The sequence below is a fragment of the Pelophylax lessonae genome (genome assembly GCF_965119305.1).
Source record: "Pelophylax lessonae genome assembly, chromosome: 11".
NCBI lineage: Eukaryota > Metazoa > Chordata > Amphibia > Anura > Ranidae > Pelophylax > Pelophylax lessonae.
The window spans coordinates 166543311-166556995 of NC_138778.1; the positions used below are offsets into that span (position 1 = coordinate 166543311).

The 13685-nt window shown below is 44.5% G+C and overlaps 1 protein-coding gene across 1 annotated transcript in view; it reads right to left on the reverse strand.

Moving 5' to 3' along the window:
* Positions 1–389: 389 nt before the first annotated feature.
* The window catches only part of NT5C3B (5'-nucleotidase, cytosolic IIIB), a 39911-nt gene continuing 26615 nt past the window's right edge, over positions 390–13685 (reverse strand). The window contains exons 7-9 of the mRNA XM_082272560.1: positions 10783–10945; positions 3533–3733; positions 390–508 (exon numbers count right to left, since the gene is read on the reverse strand). Of these exons, the coding sequence (XP_082128686.1) occupies positions 398–508; positions 3533–3733; positions 10783–10945 (475 nt within the window). The 3' untranslated portion in view covers positions 390–397. The remainder of the gene's footprint in view (positions 509–3532; positions 3734–10782; positions 10946–13685) is intronic.

A 13685-nucleotide genomic window follows, 5' to 3' on the forward strand; every position in this document is an offset into this window, starting at 1 on the left:
ATAACCCCCACTGGAAGTCACCCCCCACAGGAAGTCACCCCCCACTGGAAGTCACCCCCCCCACAGGAAGTCACCCCCCCCACAGGAAGTCACCCCCCCCACAGGAAGTCGTCTTTTTATCCTGGGCTTCACGAACAAAGAATAAAAAAGCTGAAAATTATTAACATTGTTGCCCATAGCGACCAAGTAAATGTTAATTTTCATTATGTTTCAAGGAGTTACAGGAGTGTAAGTAACCAACTAAAAAAGTTTAGGGGGAAGTATGTCAGTTTTATAACGGTAATAGTTGTAGAAGACATCGGTCTGTCCTGTGTGAGGTCTGTCCTGGTTGAGTCAGGAGGTATCTTGGCAGGTTGCATGATTAGAATGTAGTCTGGGTAAAGACTGTAGAAGATGATTAGTTCTTGGCGGTAATGCAATTAAGAATGCCGTTCGCCACATCCAGGGTTTCATCTCTGACCAGCACTATGTCATAAGACTGTAGAAACTGCTCCATCAGATCCTCCACCTACAAAAGAGACATAATTCAGGGTAAGTCCAGGGCCACACCAATAATGGGGCATTAGCCCAACTAATAGGCTTACCCATAAGTGTGCTCCAAATTAACTATTTACACTTTGCTAACACAGATGGTGGCTTTAGTCAGCGATTGGTCCTACCTGACTATGTTTAGACATAGTCAGGTAGGACCAATCGCAGGAACGTTTCTGCATATCACATGAAGGGCAGCTCATTCATTTCAATGGGCTCCCCTACATCCAAGAAACACAGAAAAGAAGTCCCTGACTCCTTTCCAAAAATGTTCTTCACCATGCGTTGTGGTATGCATATCTGCAGATGCGTGGGGTGCCATTACCAATTAATATCAATGCTGAACCTCTGTTAAATAACAGTGTGTTTCTCTGCTTGTCGGAAAAACGCAAGATTTTTCAAATGTTCCCAACACGCATAGACATGACCCTACCCTTAACACCTTCCCGCCTGGTCAACGGCCAAGCGGTGGTTCAGTTATCCTGACTGGGCGTCATTTGATGTCCTATCAGAATGCAGCAAATCATGCCGATGACCGATCCGAGTACCGGCTCGCTGCCAGTACTATGTGTTCTGCCGTGATGTATCCCAGCAGGTCACATGACAGCTGTAAACAGATGGTTTCCTTTCATGCCATTCATTGAATACAACTGTGTTGCTAGCTCTGATTGATCAGATTAATCACAACCCATCTGTACCATGTGATTACCTCTGGCCAATCACAGCTAATTAAAAACAAAAACAGCCTGAATGAATCAGTTTCATTCAGGAAAATGCTTGCCTATACTAGCAATGTAATGCATTGCTATATGCAAAAATAATGTGTAAAAAAATAAAATCCTGATCACTTTCCAAAAGTAGTACAATGTTACTATGGTAACATTATATTGCTCTGGTCACAGTGCGTAAAAAAAAAAAAAAAAAAAAAAAAATATATATAATAATAATAATAAATATTATATATATATATATATATATATATATATATATATCTCTATATATATATATATATATATATATATATATATATATCTATATCTATATCTATATATATATATATATATAGATATGTTTTTTTCTTTTTTTTGTACAGTCACCAGTCGCTGTTTCTGATTACCGCCACACTAGTTATGTTGGAACGATGTACTGCACCGGTAAAAAAAAATATGTTAAAAAAAAAAAAAGAAAAATAATAATTTTTTTTTTTTTTAAATTTTTAGTCCTTTATCATTTAGCAAAAAAAAACAAAAAAAACATTGGTGATTAAATACCACCAAAAGCAAAAGAAAGCGCTCTTTGTGTGAACAAAAGGATAAAAATTTAGTTTGGTTAAAGTGTTGCATGACCGCGCAATAGTCAAAAGTGCGACAGTGCTGAAAGCTGAAAACTGGCCTAGGCAGGAAGGGGGTAAAAGTGTCCGGTATTGAAGTGGTTAAGCTAGATTCCAGCCCAATGTCTCATAAACACACATTTTTGTGTGCATTTTTTTTTGCTCTACTCACATAGGCAGCCTATTTATTTCAATGAATGAATAAAAACAGTATGCGCCCAGAGATGGAAGTCAGCCCCAGTCTGTAAAAATACTGTGAATAGTCCACTAATGGCAGGGCTGATCCTAAGATTAGAAGCAAGCCCTGTATATGGATATGAAAAAACAATGAAGGAAACGTGCCTCTAAGTGTTGTATCCCAAAAACATTTATTAAGAATCCAAAAAGTTGGCCACCCAACAAAGCTTATCCGTGTAATGGGAGACCTCCGTTCTGCTGGGAAGTAAACCTAGGTGGCACGGTGCACGATCCACAATGCGTTGGAAGAAGAGGGAGACAAACCGCTTAGTCTCGGGGAGCAGCGATGGAAGGCGGTAGCTATGGTGGAGAGCAGCGCGGACCGCAGTGCCAACAGGAACCGGTTTAATGACGACTTCCTCTTGGCGCTGCGGTCCACGCTGTGGCCAACTTTTTGGATTCCTAATAAATGTTTTTGTGATACTACAGCACAGTGGTGTAGTGGTTAGCACTTCCACTTAGCAGCAAGAGGGTCGCTGGTTCGAATCCCAACCACAACACTACCTGCCTGGAGTTTGCATGTTCTCCCAATGCCTGCGTGGGTTTCCTCCAGGTACTCCGGTTTCCTCCCACACTCCAAAGACATGCTGTTAGGTTAATTGGATCCTGTATAAAATTGGCCCTACTATGTATGTATGAATGTGAGTTAGGGACCTTAGATTGTAAGCTTCTTGAGGGCAGGGACTGATGTGAATGTGCAATGTATATGTAAAGCGCTGCGTAAATTGACAGCGCTATATAAGTACCTGAAATAATAATACACTTAGACGTACTTTTCCATAATTTCAATGGGCTGCCCTATGCCCGACAAATGTACCAAAGAAGTTTTAACAAACATCTGCTTGCTGCGTTTGAGGTGTCATTACCAATACCATTTCCATGAACACATGTAACAATGTAAGCTTTCATGTGCAGTCACAGAATGCTTAAATGTGAATGTAGCCTTTGGGTGGGATGGCAGCTAAATGGCTACTCCTGACCACAGGTTGTGACTGTGGGGGATCCTGTCGCACCCCAGCAGGACATTGGTGCCCACACACATCACCAGGGTAAAAAAATCAGTGACTGCCCCATAGTGTTACGCTGGTACCTGCCCCCATCCCCAGGGTTAACATTGGCACCTGCCCAGATCCCCCAGGTAACACTGGTTACCCACGCCTCTGTGACATCGACGCCTGCCCCTAGCTCCCTGGTAGCGCTTACAGACATCTCAAAGGAGTCCTGAAAGTATGGCATCAAGAACACACAAGCGGCATTGGCAATGCACCCGCTCCCTGGCAGAGAAACAGCGCGGACTAGGATACAGTATGCCATTTCATAAGGAATGTTCTCCTCCATGTGTGCAGTGTGCGTCATACTACAATGGAACCCACCACCCCCAGGGCCCATGTAAACTGCACACATGAAGATTATGCCACTGTGTTGCAGCCTCACCTTGTCATTGAGGTAGCCAATCCGAAGTATGTTGTCCAAATTGGTGACTCCTTCGGCCATTGTGAGGTCACCCAGCGTATCTCCAAGAAGAAGGATGTTACTGCGATGACTCATCTGCTGGAAGTATTCAGTGTCCATCAGGACGGAATTGTTCTTGTTGTACGTGTGTATAAGCTTACCCTTAAAGTTAGTAAGAATACCCTAAGAAGAAAAAGGACACATTACTACACTATTCTTGAGAAAGAAGCTGAGAGGTCACCTGAAGTCTGAGAGTTTCCTGGCCTTACACATGCTCTCAGCTCCTGAGGGCACAGCATGTAAGGTCTGGCAGTTAATAGTTATCAATGCTGGTGCTTTGTATATAAATCCCAATTGATGCCAAGATCAAAAACATATCAAATATTCACAAGTGACAAAGTGAATGATTTAAAATGTCCATAAAATTATACTTGTAAATACCTGCCCATCATCAAGTGGTACCATAAAGTGTTCCCAGTGAACCCTGCACTTTAGCACACACAGCCTCCTAACCAATGGATAGACCCCAAATCATAGGTCTGACAGAGCATGAAGCTGCTTGGACCCTAGGTAATGGATCATCAATCCTAAGGAACCGTGCGGCACCCTACCTTGAAGACTCAACTGTGATCTTCCTCTCTCACTCCGCAATCAAGCCCGGCAAGAGAAAAAACACACACACACACACACACACAGCCTCCAATGGTACAGTATCGCTGGTATTTATGGAGGATAATCCATTAAAAAAAAAAAAACAACTTCTCACAAAACCCCCAATCGATTACGCGTAAACAATATGAAAACGCCACTGGTGCCAGTGTTCTGTCAATTACTGTAGATCGTCGGATACTGCCTCCAACGATCTGTGCATGCACAGTAGTGATGTCAATCTACCGATCAGCTGGCGTGACGTCAACACTGCACATGGGCAGATAGTTGGAGGCATTATCTGGCGTTCAGCAAAGTGCTGAGACAGAATCTGAACATCAGATTCTGCCTCGCTCTCCTCCAACAAGGTAAATCACTTGATTTACACTCTCCCGGGACTGACAGCCTGCTAGACCTTATAGGAACTAAGTTTATTATTGGCATTGGGAGGGGGGAGCAGGGGCTGAATTTTGGAAACTGATTGCCCCAGCCATGAGACACCCACACACCTACATAGGTTGAACTGTTGTCTTTATTCAACCTTAACTATTATGCAACTATGAGCCATCTGGTGGGGGGAGGTGATACCGATGGGTGAGAGTAGAGCCCACTTTACTTCCCTTCAAAGAGAAATAAAGTCTATTTTCACCTTCGATGTTGGAGTGCGGTCAAGCCTTTCTCTTTGCTTGGATGTTGCTCAGACCGCAGACCGGAGGTGCACCCAACTGCCGAGGGTGGCACAGCTTTCACCTGAGTGGCATTACCTTTCTGTTGCAGTATCACTTCACTTCTCTGCTATGGCACTCCATAAACTTCCATATAGAGGGATCGTCTCACCTGAACTGATCTCCTGTTTGTTTTGAGTCTTCCCCCCTTCTCCTCCTCCTTTGGATTATACAACAGGGCAGGTTCACTTGCCAAAAAAAAAAAACTCAGTCCAGGTAGAGGGTATAAATCAAGTGATTTATCTTGTCGGAAGAGTGCAAGGCACAATCTGAGGATAAGATTCTACCTCCATGCTTTGCTGATCGTCGAATAATGCCTCCGACGGTCTTCGCATGCGTAGTGTTGACGCCACGCCAGCTAATCGGAAATTATGCGACGCTCCGCTCCGACGTATGTACGGCACCAGTGGCATTTTATATTGTGTATGCACAATTGATTGGGGGGTTTGTGAGTAGTTTTTATTGGTTTTATACTCAATAAATACGATATCGTACCATTAGAGGCTGTGTGTTTTTCTTGCCGGACTTGATTGCGTAGCAAGAGAGGAAGATCCAATACTTAAGGTCCACACAGCTTCATGTTCTGTCAGATCTCTTGTAATTTGGGGTCTTTCAATTTGGTAAGAGGCTATGTGTGCTAAGATGGAGGGCTCATGGGGAAACTTTATCGCACCACAGGCTGAGAAATGATGGACATGGATGGTTTTACAAGCATCATTTTGTCGCTTGTGGTGAAGATTTGATCCTGGTATACATTAATTGGGATTTGTACTTGACCTCTGGAATATTTACCCCCCCCCCCACCTTCATGACCAGGAAATGTTTTGCTTTTTGTACTGCGTCACTTAAAATGACAATTGCGCGGCCATGCAACACTGTACCCAAATGAAATTTAGCTCAGTCAATCAATAGAGCTTTCTTTTTGTGATGTTTGATCATTTCTGGGTTTTAAATTTTTTGCGCTATAAATAAAAAAAAAGACTGTCATAAAACACACACATATTATATATATATATATATATATATATATATATATATATATATATATATATATATATATATATATATATATATATATATATATATATATATACATACATACATATATATATATACATATATATACATACACAGTATATAAAAAATGTCTTAAACAAATTTAGGCCAATATGTATTTTGATACATATTTTTGGTAAACAAAAATCCCAATAAGCGTATATAGATTGTTTTGTGCAACGTTATAGCGTCCATAAACTATGGGATATACTGTATACAGGAACTTTTATTTATTTTAGAATACTAGAAATGGCGGTATTTAGCGACTTCGAGCGGAACTTGCATGGCGGGCAGTTCCCACTAAGTACAAAAAACGGTAAATATCTGCGCTTTGAAAAAAAATAAAAAATTGGCAAAAAGGTAAGGTAGCCAGCACAATGGGCAAGATTACACAACCCAATTCAATGTATACAAAAGGGCAGCGCCAATATATGATAAAAGTTCAAATGTTCAAAAGTTCATATAAATTTCATATGAAGAGTAATCGAGAAGATTCCTCCACACACCAGTGAGTGGCAATGAAAGCAATAAGGATGAAATCCAATCACCAAACACGGCGTGGATATGTTGGACAGGATAATGAGATTCGATCAAGAAGGGGTATCCATCTTGCCCTACATGGGTGGTTTAGGGATTCTTGCAACCAAAGACCAGGAAACACTTGCTTAGTCTATTCGATGTTGTGCTAGTCGCTCAAACCAACAGTTCACGCTAGAAACGATACACCAAAAGTATTTCCAGATACGTGTTGGTTATGTCCATCCACAATGGCCACATTGATGTTTTCAGGACGGCTGGGAAGGGGTTAACATCTAGGGCGATCAAACGGGTTCAATTTGTGCCCAACAGTGCTTCACGGTGAAGTGCTTTTACTAAGGGATGTGCCTCGCAGGGAAACAAAATCCGGCACATCCCCCCTGACAAGAGCTCTGCCTTGTTTATATTCACAGAGGAGCTCTGTCCTGTCATCCTCTTCGCTGGTCAGCGGGTGCCGGCGGTTAATCACTGGCTGGGACCCACTGATTGGCTTATGCTGTGACTAATCACAGCACAGCTGGCGCGTGCGCGGCCCCTACCCAGAAGTACTGGATCAGGTATATAGTACGTGATCCAGCGGCTTTGCTGCCGTACTCCTACATGAGGTGGGCGGCAAGCAGATATACAGTGCAACAGCGTTGAAGAAAAGGATTATTGCACTTGTATTTTTCTGCTTCTGAGTGCAGCTGTTAAAATTGTAAATTTTCACTCGTGAGAGCAGAGCCGATAACCGGCAAAACCAACACACGGGACAACTACACTGATAATCAAGGCACTGATCATCAGTGCAGCCCCAACAGTGCTGCCTGCCATCAGTAATGTATATCAAAGCTGCCAATCAGTGATGTCTATCGGTGCCGCCCATCATTGCAGCCTCTCAGTGCAGCTTATCAGTGCCCAACAGTGCAGCCTCCTCAGTGCCCATCAGTGCAGCCTCATCAGTGCAGCTTATCAGTGCCCATCAGTGCAGCCTTGTCAGCACACATCAGTGCAGCCTCGTCAGCGCACATCAGTGCCCATCAGTGCAGCCTCGTCAGCACACATCAGTGCAGCCTCGTCAGCACACATCAGTGCAGCCTCGTCAGCACACATCAGTGCAGCCTCGTCAGCACACATCAGTGCAGCTTATCAGTGCCCATCAGTGCAGCTTATCAGTGCCCATCAGTGCAGCCTATCAGTGCCCATCAGTGCAGCCTATCAGCACCCATCAGTGCAGCCTATCAGCACCCATCAGTGCAGCCTATCAGCACCCATCAGTGCAGCCTATCAGCACCCATCAGTGCAGCCTATCAGCACCCATCAGTGCAGCCTATCAGCACCCATCAGTGCAGCGTATCAGCGCCCATCTGTGCAGCGTATCAGCGCCCATCAGTTCAGCCTCGTCAGTGCACATCAATGAAGGAGAAAAATTACTTATTTACAACATTTTATGACAGAAACTAAGAAAAAAAATGTTTTTTTTTTTGTTTTTTAAACTTTTGGTCTTTTTTTGTTTAATCACCACTTTTTTTTTTTTTTTTGCTAAACACCACCAAAAGAAAGCTCTATCTGTCTCAAAAAATGATACAAATTTCATAAGGGTACAATGTTGCATGACCATGACCGCACAATTGTCATTCAAAATGTGACAGCACTGAAAGCTGAAAATTGGCCTGGGTAGGAAGGGGGTAAGAGTGCCCTGTAGGCAAGTGGTTAAGACAGAATATTCAGATTCCAATTGGCCCAAACAATACTGATTCCCTTTAATACATGTAACCCCATCCTGCTTAAGACTCTACTTCAATTACTACGATTAGTTTTAGCTGTTGATCACCAAATGGCAAGACTACCCTATGCTGCATAACCCATCACAACCCTAGCACATTTTAAGTTGTCAGCAAGCAATATTGCAATGTCTATGATCCCATTTTAAGAGATGGCGGTCAGCTCCCACAGGTATATAACTGGAAATCAAAGGGAGTGCTGCTTGACCTCCTTTTGCCCATCTGGACATGCGATGTTCCAGCCACTGTATAGTAGAATCCTTTTAGTCCCCCAGGTCAGTGTGTAGTATGGTCATACATTAATCACGGTAGGTAGCCACGCTGCCCATACAGCCTCTTTCAATGACACTCTGAAAGATAATGGCTAGGGACTACTTGGGACCGGCCTTTTCATTCCTGACCTGTCTGCAGCAAAACCTCATCTTTCTCTCCAGTATTATGAGCCCTTCTATTTTCTTCTGCTGTAATAGGACTCTTCAACTGTCACTTGAAAAAGACTATCATTTGCTGCCCTCATAAGTGTTACTGGGACACACCACGAGGAAGGCCCCCCCACAGGGCCATGGATTTGGCATTTCACTCCTATTTCCGTAGACGACTGTTTAGTGGAAACGCGTCACAGAGGAGCGCTGCATCGTCATCGCAAGTTGCCGAGGACCACACTGCAAGCGGCCGCGGCCTCTCCAATATCGGTATCGGTTTCCTGTGTCCATTGGTTAGCATCTAACTGTAAGTGCACTGGATACTTTTGTTTTAACCACTTGCCTTCTGTGCACTTAAACACCTTTCCCATCCAGGCCAATTTTCAGCTTTCAGCGCTCTCACACTTTGACTGACAATTGCGCGGTCATGCTACACTGTACCCATATGAAATTTTTATCATTTTTTTCACACAAACAGAGCTTTCTTTTGGTGGTATTTAATCATCTCTGGGTTTTTTATTTTTTACAAAAAAAAAAAGAAAAAAAAGACAGAAAATTTTGAAAAAAAAAAAAGTTTTTCTTATTTTCTGCGAGTAAATTTTGAAAATAAATTTTTCTCCTTCACTGATGTGCGCTCATGAGGCGGCACTGATGGGCACTGATAGGCTGCACTGATGAGGCGGCACTTATGGGCACTGATGAGGTGGCACTTATGGGCACTGATGAGGAGGTACTAATATGCCGCACTGATAGGCGGCACTGATGAGCACTGATAGGCGGCACTGATGAGCACTGAGAGGTGGCACTGCTGGGCACTGAGAGGTGGCACTGCTGGGCACTGAGAGGCGGCACTGACAGGCGGCACTGATGGGCACTGACAGGCGGCACTGATGGGCACTGACAGGCAGCACTATGGGCACTGATTGTGGGCATTGATGGGGGGCACTGCGGGCACTGATGGGGGGGCACTGTGTGTGTGTATTTTTACCTTCAGTAATCAGGGCACTGGTGATCGGTGCCCTGATTACATTCTCCTGTGTCCCCGGCGCTGTGAGGCTCCCCCTCCTTCCTCACACTGCAGGCTCCGTGTGAGGAAGGAGCGCCGGCGATGAGAGATGATCTCATATGTTTACATATGAGATCATCGCTCATTGGACGGCCCGATCACGTGGTGAACGGCCGCTGTGATTGGCCATTCACCACGATCTGTGATCGGCCGCGTTCAAGGGACACGGCCGACACAGATTTTCCCCGCAGCGCGCTCGCGGGAGCGCACTGGGGGCGTGTCACTGGGAGGCCGTTTAAAAACGGCCTCCCGAAAATTCAAGTCCGCGCTGCAGCCGTATATAGGCTGTAGCGCGGACGGGGGGTGGTTAATAAATTGTCAAAGGTACTGCGCTATGGTCTGATTCTGTTTCTGTGAGATACACGTGGAAGCCCTCACCTGTGCGGAGAGTAACACCCAGAACAAGAGTGGACCGGGATTGGGTTGAGACACCAAAAGATCAGTGAGATAGTCGCCTTTTGGTTTGAGCGATCTGGTAAGAGGCCACACTTACTATCTGATTATTTCACGGTGACCTCCCTGAATTCCCAAGACACTACTGGGCTGATTATCCGTCCTTAACCTCTTTTCTCTATGGTAAGGGGCTAATCCCTACAAAGGTGGTGGAACCCATCTGCACCCCACGGATCTAGAGGAACCCACAGAGTGGATTTTACTTTAGCCTGTGAGGGGACGATTGGGACTTTATGCACTTTTATATGTATATGGACTATACACTGAGGTGGCAACCATTGAAATATTGGACACTTTTTCTTTGAATTACTTGTGCACTTTGTTGGTTTATGTTGGTATCACATTATCCATTTATCATCACCTATTCACCAGAACACACCCAAGTATATGCACCAGGGTGCATAGTATTTACTGTACACCCGTTCAAGTGCACATCAATTTTGGAAACACATCACAGGTATATGGGGGACACTCATTATAGTGTCACACCTTTTCCTGATTTGTGACACCAGTGAATTTTAGCGCACCCGATTTCTTTTCTACACATTGGCATTTCACTTACCTGATCATCAAAGTCCATGTAGTTTGAGACCACCTTAATATTGGGATGATAAACACCAGCCTGGCGGATAATCTCTTCCAGAACATCTCCAATACCAGCAGAGAAAATGAACAGAGGGATCTCATTGTGGTTTAGAGTGCCAAAGAAATTCTCAAAACCATCCCTGAAAAAAAAAAAAAAAAAGACAAACCAGCCTTGTATAGATGAAAATCATTAAATGAGGGATTAGGGAAAGAGAAACGGACCATTAAAGTGATACTAAATACACACTGTTCAATTCACATTATCCCTTCAATTTCTGTATATGGATGATGGCACTGTAATTATTTTAATAAAAAAATAAATAAAAAAAAAACTAAAAGTACTTTTCCTAATGTATATACAGCTGTCACGTGACCCAGATCTCTCACAGTCTATAGGCAGGGAAATCTAAGCAGGAGGAGCTTCTAGTCCTCTGCTGCTGGTCACATGTTCAAAATTAAAAAACAAAAAAAAACAAAACAAACAAAGTCTTTGGAAGTCAGAGTAAAAATAAATAAAATTAATAAATCTTTATTATTTTTGGGCAATAAAATGGTGGGGGTGGATTTCTGCCAGTCACAGACCTGTGTCTTAGAATAGAGGGAGGTGAAGCCTCCATTTATCTACATGTAATACTGTGTTTAGCTCAGCAGTCCCCAACCTTTTTGTCACCAGGGATCAATTTTGGTGTAGCCAATTCTTCCAGGGAATAGTGGGAAGGGGGGGGTGTTCACAAAGTCTCTCAACCCCCCTTTAGATCAGTGTGCACAGTCCCCTTTACATCACATTTCCTCCTTTAAAGCAGTCCCACAGTGCCAAGGGGACCACACTGAAAAGGGGCACTGCGATATAAAGGGGAATGCATTGTAATGATTGCAGTGCAGTCCTGTTTATTTTACATTTCCCCTAGCGATCATGGCTCCCCCCCCCATCACAGTGCTCCTTGCAGTCATGGGCCCCCCTACATAACAGTCCTCCTTGTAGACATGTCCCCACATCCCCTACTCCCCATTACAGTGCTCCTTGCAGTCACGCCACCCTCCTCCTCCTCTTCTTCCCATCACAGTGCCCCTTGCAGTCACACCCCCCCTCCCATCACAGTGCCCCTTGCAGTCACATCCCCCCCTTTCCCCATCACAGTGCCCCTTGCAGTCATGGGCCCCCCCTACATAACAGTCCTCCTTGTAGACATATCCCCACATCCCCTCCTCCCCATTACAGTGCCCCTTTCAATCATGTCCCCACATCCCCTCTTCTCCCCATCACAGTGCTCCTTGCAGTCAAGCCCCCCTCCTCCTCTTCTTCCCATCACAGTGCCCCTTGCAGTCACACCCCCCCTCCCCATCACAGTGCCCCTTGCAGTCACATCCCCCCCCCTTTCCCCATCACAGTGCCCCTTGCAGTCATGCCCCCCCCTTTCCCCATCACAATGTCCCTAGCAGTCATGCCCCCCCCCCACCATCACAGTCCTCCTTGTAGTCATGGCCCCACCCCTTCATCTTTAATAAAGCAGTGCCCCTTCCAATCTCTGTCTTGCGTTGCGGGGTCATTCGTTGTTAGTGGCACCATAAATGTGGCAAGCAGGTGAGCAGATTTCCACGCAGATGAACACTTAAAGTGGAACTTCTGCTTTGGAATGTCTTTTTTTTGGGGGGGGGGTGCTTGGATTTGACAGGTACTAGCTTCCACTTCCGCTCGGGGCGTCTAGGCGACTCACGCAGAAGTTCTCCTCTCCCCCTCCCTCCCTGCAATTTTCTGGGGCACGTCACAGGTCTAAGAAGATTGCCCGCCCTCTCAGGATGCGCAGGTCAAAAAGACCTTTAAGACCATTGGGCCGAAGTGACGTTTGAGGTCGCTCTGGTCCTCCAATTTGCAGAGAGTCGAGCGGGGGCCTTCCTGCCCATCCGTGCACAGAATCGTATTGTTTTCGCCGCTACCGACGGCTCTGGGAAGCAGTGGAAGGGGGAACCTCTCCCACTGCCCATAAAAGAGATCCCGGGACATTGCTCAAGGAACCAATAGCAACCTCTGGAGGAACCCTAGTGGAGAAAGGCTGCTCTAGACCAAAGATTCCCAAACTACGGCCCTCCAGCTGTTGCGAAACTACACATCCCATGAGGCATTGTAAAACTCGGACATTCACAGACATGACTAGGCATGATGGGAATTGTAGTTCCTGAACAACTGGAGGGCCATAGTTTTGGAATCCCTGCTCTAGACATTTACCAGGCCCCTAAATTTTGGATGGCCTAGTTCTGCACCCACTGACTTTTTACAGCTTTTGTAGATTTAGGCTGTGAAATCGGGTCACTGGGGGATCTTGCTGCATCATGGGAAAACACAGGTGTAGAAATAGCTCTACTGGATTGACAAGACAAAAGGAACATATACAGTAAAACAGGGTTGAAGGGGTTACCCCCCACCCATAAACTAGGACTTTAATGGATATAGGGTTGTCACGTGAAGATAAGCACATCGACAAATAATATGTATAAAAGGGTACATTTTATTCACATGCAATGATAAAAATTCCTTATAAAAAAATTACAAAAGGAAATATGTATCACGTGGCTCAGAGAAGGCAATGTGTATTGCACAATAGAGACATATTCCGTGGCAGGCATACAGTTGGAGGTGTGTCATTGAAGGTACATAAAACGTCACCAGGACACCAAGATAAAGCCAAATTGTTTCTTTAAGCTCATAAAAACAGTTTAGCTAATACTGAAGGTCCCTGAGAAGAAATATGTGAATATGTTCGACGAAACGCGTTGGCCCTTCAGAATGTCTCTATTGTGCAATACACATTGCCTTCTCTGAGCCACGCGATACAATTTACCTTTTGTAATTTTTTAAAAAGGAATTTTTATCTTTGTATGTGC